We start from the raw sequence: 15,934 nt of genomic DNA, 5'->3' as shown, positions 1-15,934 counted from the left end.
AAATAAAACAATACCTAAACATAAAACTCAAAAAAATTCGCCCTGAATTGGCTTTTGAGTTGGTCTCCTAATTTTGTCCTTCCTGACACGCCGTACAAGATAACTAACGTTCAATGTTGTGACTGACGTCCCTCCTTGAGCGCACGTGAGGACAGTAAGGCGCACAAACATATCATTTGCCCCGTTCTTATATACTCTTGCATCAGTCGAACTTATTTTGTTTTGTTTTGTAAATCCCGACTTGGTGACTTGTTTGATTTGGCGAACGGCTAACGTTTCCCGTAAAGACAGGCGGCAGCTTAAACTCTCAGCTCCAGTCGGCTCGAAAGCTTGTAGGTAACATGTCGGCCGCGCAAACCGACTCCAGGAAGCGAAGCAAGAAGCGCTTTGTAGCCGGCCACAACAACAGCAAGCGGTGGAAGGGCTCCCGGGAGCTAGAGGTGGGCATGCAGGGGATCCTCATCACCTGCAACATGAACCAGAGAAAGTGCACGGCGGAGGCCTTGGACCTGCTCAATGAGTACGCCGAGAAGCTCTATGGGCCGGAGAAGGTAGGTGTGCTCCGAGTCTGTCTGTGAGTAACTTACGGCGGAGCTTCAAGTCTCAACACATGCAGACAATCCGCGGGGTTTATTTGTAATGAATTATTATTATTATTCTTCGGCAGGAGGAGGAGCAGGGCCGTCTCTACGATTTTAAAGGCCCTTGCTTGTCCCTCAAAAGATGACAACAACAAAAAAGTCTGGGACATTGAAAAAGTTCTGACAGCCATTTCAATCAGCAGATACTCTCTTTTGCTTTTTCATTGTTGCAAACATCTCTGTTTCAAACACAATCAATCAAAGAAAGTCGGATTTTAGATGTCTGTAGAGACCCACTCCAACGAAAATCGTGTTTTTAGTCTTTTTAACATGTTCTGGTAGCATTTATTCATAATGGAGGACCGGAGAAATCATGAGATTAAAGCTGCATTGCTGAATATTTGTTTATTCAAGTCGTGATGAAGCAGGAGTAGACACATTTTTGTAAAAAGCTCAGCTTTGTGAGGCAGAAGCTGCCATGGTTGGGTCAAAGTCTCTGCTCTGGTTTGGATGCATCCACTTCTTGCAGACACATGGATTAATTTTCCTCGTCTGATTTGAAACTGTCCAGCTGGATTTTTTTTTGATAGCCAATGTTAGCTTGGGCTTGTGAAGTGCTATAAGCCAGTGGGAGAGAGTGTAACTAAGGGTTGATTAGCCTCGGCTAATTTCCCATCAACCCCTTTTCTTACATTTATTTCAGACCCTTATGAAGCGAAAAGACCTGGATAAAACCCTTGAACGTTCTCAGAATGGCTTTATGTACTTTTTGAGATTGCGTTTTTACTCAATAGAAATCAGGAAGTAAATATATTTTGATGAACTGATTCCAGATTTGTTTGTCGTTTTTGACTGTTCTCCAAAAGCTGAGAGGTCAAATGTTTGGTTTCTTGTTGTTCTGAATAGTAGAGCAAGTAGAAAAAATCTGTTCAATTCAATAAATGATTGTCTTTTGGAAGTTTGTGACAATAACATGTGTGCCATCTTAGCTGCCAAATGCAAACGGAGGCAGCAGCGAAGAAGAAGAAGACGTCGATGTTGCGCTGAAGAAGGAAGTTGCACAGCTGCAAGCATCCAACACTAAACAGGAGAGACGTTTCCAGGCGCTGGAAAGTGGAGCCAACAATGTCATTTTCATCAAAACGCAAAATATGGGTCAGGATTATTTTTAGAATTGTTTTCCATTGTGACATATTTTTTGGGGTTTTCCTCGGTTTGATGACTTTTTCTCCGTCTGTCGTAGAACCTGACAAGCTCATTCATCAGATCCTGACTGACCTGCACACCAGCAAGAAAAAGAAGTCTCGCGTGATCCTCCGAATGCTGCCTGTAAGCATCAACCGTCTTAGTTGAAACAGGTTTATGCAACATGTTGTCATTTGAAAATTGAAAATAATGCTCATATAGGGTTTTCTGAGGAAAAATCATTTAAGTTGTGAGAATTATTCTTTGACGTTAAATATTATATTGAGATCTAAAGTTTTTCAAAAAAAATTTTTAAAATAAAGACAAATCTGTTGTTTATGTCAAACCGCAGTTTGGTCTTGTTGCCCCAAATATTGAACTTGTTCTGCTTGTTTCCAGCACCTAAAGTCTGGGTTCTGCTACCTGTGGCTCCAAAGCCTCTGTTAACCTTCCATTCTGGCTCCCTGACTTTGAAAAAAGAGCTGATCATTTAAATAAATATGAACTTTTGAACATTAATTTTTAAATTAATTTTAGTAGTTACAAATGTTCTTTTTAACATAGTTGGTCTTATATTGGTGGGTAAATATCTTTTTTTTCTAGTACTGCTGACATCACACTAAATCAGGAGGCTTCCTTTGGTTTAGCACGCCTCCAAAATGCACACATTTCAGATCATTGAGTGACGTGATGGCAGTCCAATGCCAACTGTTCATTATTACAACTGGTTTTCCTGCTGAACAACAGAGTCTAGTTGATTTTAAATATGAATATGTATTTTTCTATTGGATACTGAAATTTTGTACTAAAAATAGAAAAAGGATAAAGGCTGACAAAGGCAATAGGCAATAGAAAAAATAGGCAATAGAAAAATTGCCATTTTGGCTTTTTTCTCATTATTTTTTTTTTTTACATTTCCTCGTGCTCCAACGGGACACTTTGATTTTAACACGGGGTGTATTTTATTTTAGAAATAAGTTCATGTGCTGTTGTCAAAAGTAGATACAATTTAAGTTAATGTTCGGAGAAAAATCTACTTTTTAATTCCAAAATTTATAATCTTCAAATAAGAAAACATTCAGTAAATAAATTGCATAATTGTGGGGAGAACATGAAAACAGTGCTTTTATTCTTCTTAGCGCCCCATAGAAGGTTGAAGACCCAAACACTTTGTCTTCTCATTGAGATTCCTCCAAGAGGAGATCCCAGCACTCCCACTTTGTTTCCACTTTTCTCATTTCATCACCGACTTGTATTTACAAAAGAAATGTTCAAATTCATTGTAGTTGGACCTCAAACTGCTTGATTTTGGTTCCAAAATGCACCATTCTGACTTCTTTTTACCCCCTTAGGTCACTGGAACATGCAAGGCCTTCCAGGAGGACATGGTGAAATACCTGACTACATACTTGGAGCCATGGTTCAAAACCCCCAACTGTGCGACGTATAAAATTGCTTTCAAGGCTCGTAACAGCAGCCACAACAAGAGAGATGAGATCATCAAATCTATCGCAGGTAGACACCAACCCGGCCTGTATGTAATGATGTTAAATGATGAGTTTATCTACTGTGGGAGACCTCACACCTTCACAGGACAACATGTTACTCTGTTTGAGGAGCACCTCTGAACCCAGGATGCTGTTCTTACAGGTCCTGCCAATCAGGGGGCTAATTAGCTCTTGACAGGCCAAAAGAGTAAATGGGAGCAACAGAAAACAGATTTTCAAGGACGTACACACACTCCGGTCTGCTGGGATCACATGGATGTGTGTTATTTATAGGTTGAAGACCAATGAATCATCTGCCCACAATAGGTTTCCACTATTTAGTGTCCTAACATGCCCCAGAGTTTGAACATGCTAAATGTGGGCCTTGAAGTCACCACTTCAAACTTAAAAAAAAGTGTCAGTTTCTGCACAGCAGAGGTAGTTCATTAGAAATTAGCCTCCGAGTTGCAGCAGGATAGTTAGCTGAGAGCAACCCCACCCCCCTTCCCCTCTGCTGCAAGCCCTTCACACCCCCAAGCTAACAATAGTGGTACGAGCAATGGCGAGCAATATTGAAGTGATCCAGTTTTGAGCCAGATACCAGCTCAGACGAGGAAAACGAGAACGTATGTGGATCCATTTGTCTATAAGTGGATTTATCAGAATGGAGCGGAGCAGCCAGCTTGTGGCCGGCCAATCGTATTTTCTGTCACAAATAAGCTCTTTTTTAATGATTTTTTTTGTCTGCTCCTGATTCTCAATGATTTAAATAAAGAAAAGTAACATTTAGCTTAATTTTCTTTATGCATGTCCTCCATCATCAGATAAATGCCAGAGGAACATGTTAAAAACACCAAAAACACAACTTCTTTGAACACGTGTTGGCTGACGGAAATTGGAAATTTCAGATATTTAGGCCCTTGTTTTTATTTGTTAAAAAGAGTAACAGTCATGAAAACTCACAAAACTGCTTAACTCTTCACTCCAAGATTGACCAAAAATCAAACTAGCAATAATTAAAACGTTTCCTGACGACAGCTCACTTGATTTAAAAAAGGATATAAGAACAGTATTATGGGTAAATCAGTCATGTATGTCCCTCAGCTTTTTACTGTCTGAGAATCGGGTCCATTCAGTGGTCAAATGCAGTCTAGTTTTGTTGTGTGGACATCGTTGTAAAGGGACAATGTTTTCTCTAACGTAGATCAAATTAAGACATTTTTTTTTGTGATCCATCCATTTCTCAGTAGAACTCAGGATAACACCAGGAGCTATACACTAGTGTCTGAGCTACAGGTGGTGTGTAAAATAGTGTAGGAGGGGAGGTCTTAGGGGGTAAATCTTTGTCCTGCAAACAGACGGGTAAACTGACAGGTTGTTGTAATGTGTTGAAGTCTGTTGTGGGTGCACTGATGAATTCACAATCATAATGGCTGGATAGTCAAAGCAGAAGTGTTTCAGTGAGACATATTTGCAATATTCTTCACACCTACAGACACTGATATTGTGCCGATATTCTGTATTTATGAGGACCACTTGTGCTAGATCATTGCAACAAAGCCTCACCTTTTCATGTCTGTTGTTTTTTTAAACTCTACAGGCATTGTGGGAAAGCTAAACCCGAAAAACAAAGTGGATTTGACCAACCCTGAACTGACCATCATTGTCGAGGTCATCAAAGCTGTGTGTTGTATCAGTGTAGTAAAAGACTATACGCTTTACAGAAAGTACAACGTTCAGGAAGTAGTGAAAGAAGATGAGCCAGCAAAGCCCGTCACAGACACGCCGGAGGAGGAGAAGCACGACGGAGGGGTGAAGGACAAAGAGGAGACGACAGAAATGGAGGAAGAAAATGTGTCGCAGAACAACGAAGAGCCTGAAAACGGAGGCAAATGAGACTCCACGTTCTTGGAAACACTCTTGTTAAGATGTTAACTGTTATTGTAGTGATTTGTTTTGAAATGGAATGATAATCTGGTTTCTCCAAAAACTAGGCGTAAAAAGATTTAGAAGGGTCTCCATCTCATTTTTTTTAACATCCGTGAATATTTGTAGACTAAACTGGGATCCGACCTCGGCTCCATTTCAGATGCAGCTGTTTAGAATAAACCGTACATAGTAACATTTTGCAGCTCTGTGTTTCTCAGATGCCTGTTTTAATTCTTTCAATGTTTCTAATTTTCATGTTTTTATCTTTAAAAAATGGAATATTTTTCTCAGTTTGGATGTTGACCCTCAAGACACAATCAGGGATCAACCTGGTCAAATAATACTGAGTGGAAGCCCACCCAGAGAAGCCATCCTAAGACTCGGGTCATATTTGATATCTGTGCTTTTTTGTTGTTTTCCAAACGACTTCCTGAATTAAAGAAACAACTGAGTCAAACAAGTTTCCCAATATTGTCTACTCATTGTGTTTTTAAATTAGATTTGATTAATACTGCAATAAAGTAGTGATGGAAAAACCAAAGCTTTCTGAACCAAAATGAATCAAATTGTATTGAAATGGTTCAGGGTTGTAAAGCATTTGACACAGAAACTAGGGACATATATTGGTCAGACTACCACATTGCATCAGAATGGAGCCAAAAAGACCAGTGTGTCATAAGAATAATGTGTGTTAAGTCGTGTAGCAATAAAACTTATGATTTCCAAAATCTGTTTCACTAATAATCATAATGTAGTTGTCACAGAGTGACATTTCATGTATAAAATATTGTAGAGCAAATAGTTTGTTTGCATGATTAGTATAAAAAAGAAATTTCTAAAATAGCAAATTTCTTAAAAGAAATCTCTTGTGCTACTGCTAAATGAATATAGGCCTATCTGCGCTGAATGTGTGGATAAATGTATTTATATAAAAAAATGTTTGGTTCGTAAATCAGTGTCTGATAGCAAATGTCAGTGAATGAAATGTTCTACCAAACTGACCAAAAAATGTCCCCCCTGTGTTTAAAGGAATGTGACCACAGCAACAATGCAAACAAAGACACCTCCACTGCATAGGGATGATAGGAATTCTGGCTCTTTTCTTTTGGTTCTGCTCCTTTAAGACTCTTTTGGCTCCCAATCCACTCTTCAGATTGTTTAGTTGCTTTAATTTATTATAAACAAAAATGGATTTCAATTTTTAGAGTTTCTGTCTGCACGATGGCCCAGTGGTTAGCACTCTCTGTTCACACTAAGGAAGCCTGGTTCCTGGGGGACCTGAAACAGAACACCAATGGGGGATCTTTCTGTGTGGAGTTTGCATGTTCTCCCTGTGCATGCGTGGGTTTTCTCCAGCTTCCTTGGTTATTCTAAATTGCCCCTAGGTGAGAGTGTGAGTGTGAATGGGTGTGTGGTTGTGGCCCTGCGAGAGACTAGTGCCCACAAGTGGCCCTGTGACCCTGAAAGGGACTAAACAGAAGAAAATGAACAAAGAGTTTCTAGTGCTTTAGTGCTTTACTCAGTGATTTAGGATTTCAAACGTCTTACTATTTAAGACCCTTTTTATCCATTGTCGTTTACTTTAAACGCTGTAGAGTATACACAGTATTTACTGCTTTGTTAACTGTAAACAAAGCAAGGCCCTCTAAAAATAGGTCAAACTTTCTTAAAATGTAAAATAAAATGTATAAAGTTAAAAAATAAAACAGCCAGCCAGTGTGGTAAAAAATAAAATGAGATCTTACAAAGATTTCTTATATGAAGAAAAAATACTTGTCAGTAAGAGATGTTTTTTTCTCCAACTATATTTTGCTATGAAAATCTTTCTCCATAAAATTACTTTTCCTGCAAGGCAGACAATAAGACATTTTTGTCTTAAAGAAGGTCTTTTCTTAAGACTCACGTTTTACAGTGTATTAAGCGGAATAACAGACTCTCTAGTTTTGCTCTATCGTTAGACAAGGACTTTCTCATTGACCCTATTTAAAAACATTCATATAAAGTTGGGCCCATTTTTTGTTTTTGCTCAGTTTTTGAAAACTTTTTCCTTCCAGTGAGGACAAAGCTATTAACTCCATGCAGCATTACTGGTTATATATGTTTAAGCCACAAGATGGAGTTAAAGCCTGTCTTACTAGCTTGTGGGCTTCATAAAACACTTCAGATTTTGTGCATCTTTCAATCATTTCTCTCCAAACGTTTAATCTACATTAGAATTTCCTAATTCCATTTTTGTCTCAAAGGAAGAAACATTTGAAAATGGTATTCTGTGGGGAAAAATCAATAAATGACAGATGTTCTTTAAATGTTCTTTTAAGCTTCATAGTCTGTAAAGCAAGTATTTATTTAAGAATTTCCTGTAGACTGAATGAGCTTTTCATTTGATGGGGAAATGTTAGAACTTTCGAGGCTTCTCCATAGTAAATGAAAGTGTTGATATTTTGAAACGTGTTAAAACATTAAAACAATATTTGCCTGAAGGTTTCAGTATACAGAATGACAGCAATGTTTTAATTCATGAAAAAACAGAAAAGATTATATTAGTTGAATGCTTTTGTATTCAAATAAACCAGCTGTAAGCAGAAACTGTAAATTACAGACCTTAGGAGTGCCTAAATGTCACTTTTGGAGAAAAACACAAGCGACGATGATGGTTTAATTAGTCATGCCCACACACTCCATGTTGTGTGAGACACACACTCGAGCTTTAATGGATTTCTGAATCCATTTTTTGCTCTTTTTCCCCCCCCACAGCTTGAACTGTAACTGTGACCTGCCCGTCATTATCTGCACCATTTTTTGTGCTAAGACTCACAAATTGGGTGGTTGCCAGCTCTCGGGTGGCTCAGTCGCTGAGGTCTTCTCCCAAGCCTGCAGCCCTGATGATGCGAAGCAAAAACAAGGATTTATTATTAGTGAATTACCAATTAGCCTCTTTAACAAGCTCACACCGACACCTGCTAATAATGTGTCTGCTGCCTGGCCAGTGCTTATGTTGACAGCAGTACGAGCACATTTTAGGAGATGAGATTGTATTCATTTGTTCCAATGTTGGTGATGCATTAAAAGAAATGTACATAAGCTATAAAAAACACATTTCTACAAAATGAGCCACACTTAGAAACGTTTTCATCGTCTAATGAAGTAAAACAAAATAGGTGATATTGTCAAAATAAGTGGGGAAAAAAGCTTCTAATGTTATAATTACCCCCAAGGCCATGTTTAATTAAACCTCTGGGCTCCGGAGCGAACTGATTTTCTAGTCAATTGCATATATCACATACTCCCTGGTCTGCCAAACAGGATTGCACTCTCATTCAGGTTTAAATGTCGCAGGCCTGTGAAACAATTACATCCACACACACACACATCCACACACACTCCCTCGGGTCAGGATTAGCAACCATAGGTGTGCCTACGTATCTGACCTTTATAAGCGGCTAAGTATTGCTCTCCGGGGTCTCATTTGTCTCTCTACATCCAAAAAGCAGTTCTGTTGAAGTGACACAGAATCCCCTTATGACTGAGTCTGTAAAACAGAAATGCAGAAAAAAGACAACTTTTCCTGATTGTGAAGCATTTGTAAATCAAGACAGAGCGGGAAGTGCATCCTGCAGTGGATGCCATGTTCTTTTTAGCACTTCAATTCTGTCGTGGCTTTTTCAACAATTGTATTTAGAATCTGATCCTATATTTTTGCAGCCTTATTGAGAACTATTATTACTTATGGAGTGCTAGAAACCCTTCTAATTTGGCATTTAGCCGAAACTTTTGTCTAAAATTTTTTTTTTTTTTAACACTACAGGCAATTTGAGGTTTAGTGTTTTGCTCAAGGTCACAATGATTGTCCTGTCTGGAATTTGTACCCCTTAAGGGTAGAAAGTCTACCTTCACCTAGTTTTCCTTTTGAATCATCAGGAGGCTGGAAACTTCAAACGGGTCTGAACATTAGCTGATCTGAGCAGCTGTTCAGACATTTTGGATCATTCTAGACGGATTCCTTTTTTATCGTCATTAAAAACCCCAGAAAAGTGAGACCCTGTGTGGCGCTTCGGAGCCAGGGAATGGTAAAGAATTCCATCATTGTTTTGCCTTGAAGATCATGGTAAATGTATCAAACATGTATGCTTTGAATAAACAATGAGTTGAACTTTATTGAGTTAAACAGTCTAAGCGTTTGTACCGGCTTCTAAAGGTTGTGTTTCCTCTGCCTTTAACGTCTTTATTTTTCTCCCCCCTCATTCTTAAAAGCAATGGATACAAAACACACAGACACACTTCACTCAAGTGACATAACACTAAAAATTCAAAATAGAATATTAACAAGATTTAGAGACAAACAGTTACTGTATAATTTTAAAGACAGGCTGTTCTAAAAAAAAAAGAAAGGTTTGTTTTTAAAATGGGATTTAAAAACAGGAATCAGTGGCTCTAAAGCCTTCAGAGGCACTGCTGAAATCCTCATCCACATGGCATTCCTGTTCAAAACAAGTGTGTGACTGTAAAGGCAGCTGAAACCTCTACTCCAAACAGATGCAAGGGCCACAGCAAAATCTGAAGCTCTTTATTCACCTCACTCACAGACTTCCAACCCTGCTAACCATGAAAAAAAAACTAAAACCGTTGAGCTGTTAAACAACTACTCTCTCAATATATTTAAACTCATCAAACCAAATTCCTGGTAATTTTGAATTTGATTCACATGTGCCGAAAAATAGGGTCCTGAATCCTTTTTTTGTTGGACTTTGCATGCTTTCCCTGTGCATATGTGATGTTTCTCAATGTGTCCCAGGACAAAGGCCAAAAAATGTGAAAGAGGTTGATTAGTTACTATGTAAACCCATTTGCAATTACTTTAATACAAAGAGAATGTGACAATAGGAGCATACATATTGTGCATGCAACAATAAGACTTCAGACAATATTAGCCACAATTTCACCAGGTATCAATCACATCAGTGAATCTCTCATATGATTTATCTAAATTGTAGTTATTAATCTGTTTTAATTTGTTGCTTGTACTCAAAAAATTGACGATAAAATTCCAATTGTTTTCCAGTTCACATGTTTGTAAAGAATCCATTTATTTAAAGTCCCCCTATGACCATTTCTTTTTAATAACAAACGTTCCCAGTGGTGTTTTAATTATGATTATGAAGTTTTTCACCAAAATCCCACAACCTAAAGGTTTTAAAAAGCCACATTTTACATCTACGTATCTCAAGCCTCTGTTTCCAAAATCTCCTCCACATGGGCGTGGCCATTGGTGCTAAGCTGAGTAGCCCCGCCCTCAATCCCGCCTTTCTGCAAGCTGCGTCTCGCAGCAAGTAGCACCGGCTCTGGCTCAGAACTGATTTGATGCAGATTGTTGAATTCACTCGCCCAACAAATACAATGAAATGCCAGAAAGAAACTATTAGCTATTCACACGTAATTTTCCAAATAGGTGCGGCCGGGGCTGAACTTTTTTCTTGGCTGCACGGACCCAGAGGAAGGGTTCAGATAGGATGAGGAGTTATTATTTTCAATGATAAATCAATGGTACAGACGCAATGTGAGGTCCTGCGGCGCGATTTGAGCGACGGGTGCGCCTCAAAGTTCTGGCAACAGGGAGATTTCAGTGGTGCAGCCGATTTGGTACCCGTCTGAACCAAGTCGCCCAACAGTACCCATCCTGTCTACTGTTGGACGAAGGTAGGTCACAGGGTCAAAGGTGGACAGTCTGTTGCAGGGCCCATAGAGCTGGAGCAATCATGATTACCATGGCGGCTCCTTGGAGGTGAGCTGGTGGCCAGACGGGATGGGGAGCCAGCCTGCTCAGGCCTCCTGAACTTTATGATATTTATCTTATTTTCATTGAGACAATAATACAAAGCGGCCCCCTGATTTTATTCTTGTTTTTATTTTCACCCTGTCTGGTTGATGCGGGACAGCAGGCCTTCAAACTCAGTCAGAGAGTGAACACAAATGCGAAAAACACATTTCACACCCCTAGGCGCATGACAGCTAATGGCTCTTTAAGTTTAATTTTAAATATGTGCGGCCAACAACTAAATCCAACCCGGGAAGCACTTAAAATACGTGCGGGGAATGCAGCAATGTGCCATCTGCTCTTCTCCTGCTCCTGAGCTGTTGTGCACGCAGATAACGAAGCTTGTGCAATGCACATGCGCTACTGGGCTGTTGTGACATCACAAAGGCTCTTTAATTCAAACCAAGGGTCTTTGCAACAGTTTGATTGACAGCGAATTAAAAGGAGAAATACTCAGAAATGCAAAAATGAAATTATTTCTTATTCCATTTGTTCTCTTACAGACCTGAGAGTGTGAATTTTGTACAGTGTGTTTTACCCATTCATGGAGAGGGAGAGCGAGGGCGAGGAAAAGTTCCAACCACACTCCCAAACCATTTCCAGTTTTAATCCCCCCAACTTAATCCTTGATATTAGGAGTCAAAGAGAAAGGCGAACTTGTTTCCAAATGTGCTTGAACCTTTTGGGAGTCTTTGCGTGATCCATCTGCAGATTCAAAACCTACTGTCCCCCAGAGTTAATGTAGAGTTGCAATGTTTCCTTTAGTGGTTAGGTCATGTTTTGCTTGTGGCCTCTCAATTTAAAGCCAGCCATCCATCCATCCATCCATCCATCCATCCATCCATCCATCCATCCATCCATCCCTAGAGCCTATCCCATTCATCATTTGGCAAAAGTGGGGTACATCCTGTAAGTGTGTCAGTCATCACAGGGCCCTCCTATTTTCCATTTACCATAACGTTCACACTGGGTTGGTGTTAATAGATTTCCTAATAGCCTAAAGCTTGGTTTCAGTTAAATCTCCTGGTCTGTGTCATTATTTCAGGCTCTTTATGGTCACAGTTAAGTTCAGGTCTTGCTTTTCTTATGGCATGTTTTGGTCATTTTAATTAAATGAAGTTGCCGTCTGAAACTATGAATTTAGTTCTTATGCAACTTCATTGTTTAGCTCCCCTTAGTTTTTGTAAAGTGAATCATGTCCAATCAAAAGCTCTGCATGTGCTACTTCCCTGATAACTGCATTAATCCAGTGGGTCTGCTCTGAAACAAAAGAATTGGAATTTCCTCCAAACTATTGTGCAAAGACGGCCAGTATTACTATTATTTTCTCAATGCCCTTAAGACATGTGCCAGGTTGTAACATTTCCATATGCCTTGGCTTTGGCTGTACACATGTATAACACAAATTGGTGCAAAAATCAATTATTTATTTTCTCTCTATTGTTTGGAAAGCAGCATACATTTTAAGGACATCTATTTCTCGGACAGACTGTGCTTATTTGTTTATTACACACATGTGGCGGTGGTCTACGTGAATGGAGTTCAGTAATGAGAAATGCTTATCAATCCCCAACAGCCTGTCCGCTCCCTGCCATTAGCTGCCATTCTTGCATTGCTACAGGTAGGCTGAGAGTGTTCACACTGATTGCAAACATCCCTGTTAGCTCCTCCAAAATGAGAGCAATCTGCCACCGTATTTAGATGATTGGGATTATGGCTTTTGCGGTGGGAGTGAGTGTGTTGTTAAAATGAGCCGTTAATGATGTGATGTTCCTTTTCTAATAACCTGCAATGGATTTGCTGACAGAACTTCTCTGCTTATGTAAATGGTGAGGTGCTAAAGAAATAAAAATGATGGTTAATTTTACTGAGAAGGAAAAAAAATTAGAATTTCTGAGCAAAATAGTCATTGTCTTTGCTGTCTTTGGTTTATCACTTGTCCTTCCTATCGGAAAACCAAACCCTAAAAGTGCTTTCTTTAAATCTCAGCGAATTTGGCTGTGAAGTGACACATGTAGGAGATATGTGATCCGGAACCTTGACAGTCACTTTGACAGCGGTGGCTGTGTGGGGCCAGAAGGACATGAAGGCAGAGCGTGAGGGGACACTGTTTGAAAAGTAGTCGGTGGAAAACAGACGGACAGCAGACTGAGAGAAGGAGTAACGTGAACCTCCACTTTTGACCAAACAAGACTTTGACAGGTTTTGAGAAAATGAAAGTTTATTTTCCCAGTGAAGTTGGTTTGGTTCAACATTCATAGAATTATTCTGATGTAACACATTCACAGCGGACTTGTGAGGAGCTTTTGCATCCAAAACAGGAATAAGAAAATGTTCTTTACAGCTATAAAATCTTTGCTCCCCTGGTTAACCTTCAGAGCTAATATTGTGCACAGAAAAGGGTGATACTGGTACTGTTTTCAGCATGCTGCTTCAGATCACACCTTGTTTCCTCCCCAGTAATCATGCCTCAGATTTTTGTTTTGATCCGTTCATCAGACGTGAAGTTTGCATACCTGGATTTGACCACTGTCTTGGATCCGATTATTTTCCCCCTATTGACATTTGATCTAATCTGGCTTGGTTCCTGGTTTTGTGGATTATGGACCTGTTTTTATTTATGGTGCTGCTGATTTTTGGTGTGAGTGAAGTGGATTTTGTTTTGTTTGGAACTCTATCTGTTAGTGGATTGTCTTCCTTGACTGACCACTAACTCTCCCACATCCCCTGAGAACAGCTTCTGAAGCGTCTCCATCCCCACTAAGACTGTTTCTGCAGTGAGACAGAACCTGCTGTCTCAGTTTTGCTGTATTAACTCTGTCTTGTCCTTTCAGATTCCCATGGCATGGATAGGGGTTTGTTATCCGATTTCCTCATCCTTCTCTCTTTACTTTACCTGATTACATTTCTGTTAACACTTCTTGTGTTGGACTGTTTTGGGTTTTTCTCACCAAAAAAAGTTACAATGTCAGCTAAATGCATGATTTCGATTTCTGTTATAAAGCTAATGTTTAAGGTTGTCAATCAATAGACCACACCCCAGTTTTTCAAATTTTTAAAGCTGGACAAATGAAATGGTCATTCCCACTTTACTTGTTATAAGTTCATACATTTTTCAGAGGTGAAATAAGATTTTGTGAGGAAATTGGTAATATTTTTATTTCTTTTGTAAATTTAGACTATTTTGAGCAAACAAGAACTGTTTTGACTTTTATAAGTGGCCACCTGGTGGTAACTAGGTCAACTGAGCAGTTCATTCTTTTTAAAAAAACCTTCAGGTTGGAAGTCACTTGGGTTTTCTCTTGGCCAGGATTTGAAGGAGGACCGTCGTGTTGTAACCACAATATGTGTCTCTTGTATTTATCATCCAGTCTAACAAAACCATTCTGAGAATCTAAAATGAATTATGACAAGTGGATTTTAATTCTTCATTGTTCTTGAATGTGCAACACGTCCTCTGTGTGATGTAGCAGAAGTCCTATACTCTTGTCTTTTCTTTTCTGGCCTTGTCTACAAACAGACATTCTAACAACAGTAGTCAATTTTTAGCTGACACTCTGTGTCCTAACAGCACACTGTGGGTCAACAGAACCATTGGCGGTCATTGTCAACCTGGGCCACAACCGAGGTGTGAACGTTCTGTTTGTGATTCTTGTGATTGATTTGGCTATTTGGTATAGTTTTACTTCGGATGCCGTTCCTGACACAACTCTGCGCTTACCTGGACTTGGGACCAGGGAACAAAAGCACCAGATTGTGTTCTCTGGTGTTGCATTGCATAACATGAGACTTTCTTGAAATAAACTGCTAATGTTTTTTCTCAGTTCTAAATGTTTGGACTCTGCACACCGGACTTGAACGAACTGAAAAAAATATCTGCTTGTTGGCTTGAAGTAAAACTATTCTGGTACAAGTATGTAAGAAAATAATGAAGACAGTGAAAAGAATTGTAACATTTGAACATCATTGACCAAGGATGGGATTTGCATCAGAATAAGTTCAGAAAAATACAAATTCTTTTCACTAAAACACGAGCTAACACATTATGAAGAAGGATCAAAAAAACTTTTTAACTAGCTTGAACCAACAAATTTGTAATAACTTTACGGGAGCCATGTTAGCCAGTTAATCTGGGACAACTCTGGTAATACGATCTCAAACAAAAACTGTTAAGACTTGGAAGGAAGAAAATGACTTCTTTTTTTAAACTTGGGTTTAAAATGTTTTACTCTTTGAGACATTTAGGATGTTAAAGAAAGAGTTCTGTTCATGTTTGGACATGACAAACACGGCTTCTAGATTATGAGGCTAAATTAAAAGTTAATGCCCCTGTATCTCTCTACTGTGTTGTTACTGTTGCCAGCGTGACTTTACTGGGAGAAACAATGCAAACAATTAACTGAATGTGAAATGTGCAGATTTCTTGAACTTTTAACTCTTAGTTATACATCATTCTCTGTTACCTTTTTATGCTTCTTTTCCCACTTCATTAGTTGGGTTTTCAACTGTTTATATTGTTTATCAGTGCTGCAACTTTAAGTTGATGGTAGTATGAGTTTCTGGTACATTCAAGATGGATTAAAATGTTTAACCTGTTACTAATCACGTGTGTTTTTTAAATGAAGATCTTCATGGATTAGATAACAGCTGCCAGAGTGGATTGGAAGTTTGGCAGTGACACATGTATAAGTAATTTGGAGGCAGATGTCAGACACAGATGGGTTCCTTAAGAGGACACAGAACTTTAATGGGATTGGAAATGGTACTGACCAGCTGTAAGTATTTAGAGAAGGCGGGAGATGACAGTCCAAAGTAGGCCCGAGGAGGGGTGGCATTGCAAGTGTTTTCTTTTAGGCTCCGACTTGACCGAGAACACATTCTGGCCTGCTGCATCAATAAATGGATAAGAAAGATGAAGAAGATGTGAAAGAAAAGGATAA

The 15,934-nt window shown here is 39.2% G+C and overlaps 1 protein-coding gene across 1 annotated transcript; it reads left to right on the top strand.

The window, feature by feature from the left end:
* Positions 1-80: 80 nt before the first annotated feature.
* Positions 81-5,642, top strand: thumpd1 (THUMP domain containing 1). The gene is made up of 5 exons (XM_004066053.5): positions 81-551; positions 1,571-1,736; positions 1,825-1,910; positions 3,119-3,281; positions 4,854-5,642. The coding sequence occupies exons 1-5, from the start codon at positions 342-344 to the stop codon at positions 5,147-5,149; spliced, it is 921 nt and encodes a 306-aa protein (XP_004066101.1). The 5' UTR covers positions 81-341; the 3' UTR covers positions 5,150-5,642.
* The last annotated feature ends 10,292 nt before the right edge of the window (positions 5,643-15,934 follow it).

Source organism: Oryzias latipes, chromosome 1 (assembly GCF_053564925.1).
Source record: "Oryzias latipes strain Hd-rR chromosome 1, Olatipes_Hd-rR_3.1".
Taxonomy (NCBI): domain Eukaryota; kingdom Metazoa; phylum Chordata; class Actinopteri; order Beloniformes; family Adrianichthyidae; genus Oryzias; species Oryzias latipes.
This window is presented reverse-complemented; position numbering and strand designations above follow the sequence as displayed.

What these genes read in the sequence shown, in the direction of transcription:
- thumpd1 (XM_004066053.5), top strand. Translation starts at nt 342, where the DNA reads ATGTCGGCCGCGCAAACCGACTCCAGGAAGCGAAGCAAGAAGCGCTTT. An exon ending in AGCTCTATGGGCCGGAGAAG is followed by an intron (nt 552 to 1,570) that starts GTAGGTGTGCTC and finishes GTGCCATCTTAG; the next exon opens with CTGCCAAATGCAAACGGAGG. An exon ending in TGATCCTCCGAATGCTGCCT is followed by an intron (nt 1,911 to 3,118) that starts GTAAGCATCAAC and finishes TTACCCCCTTAG; the next exon opens with GTCACTGGAACATGCAAGGC.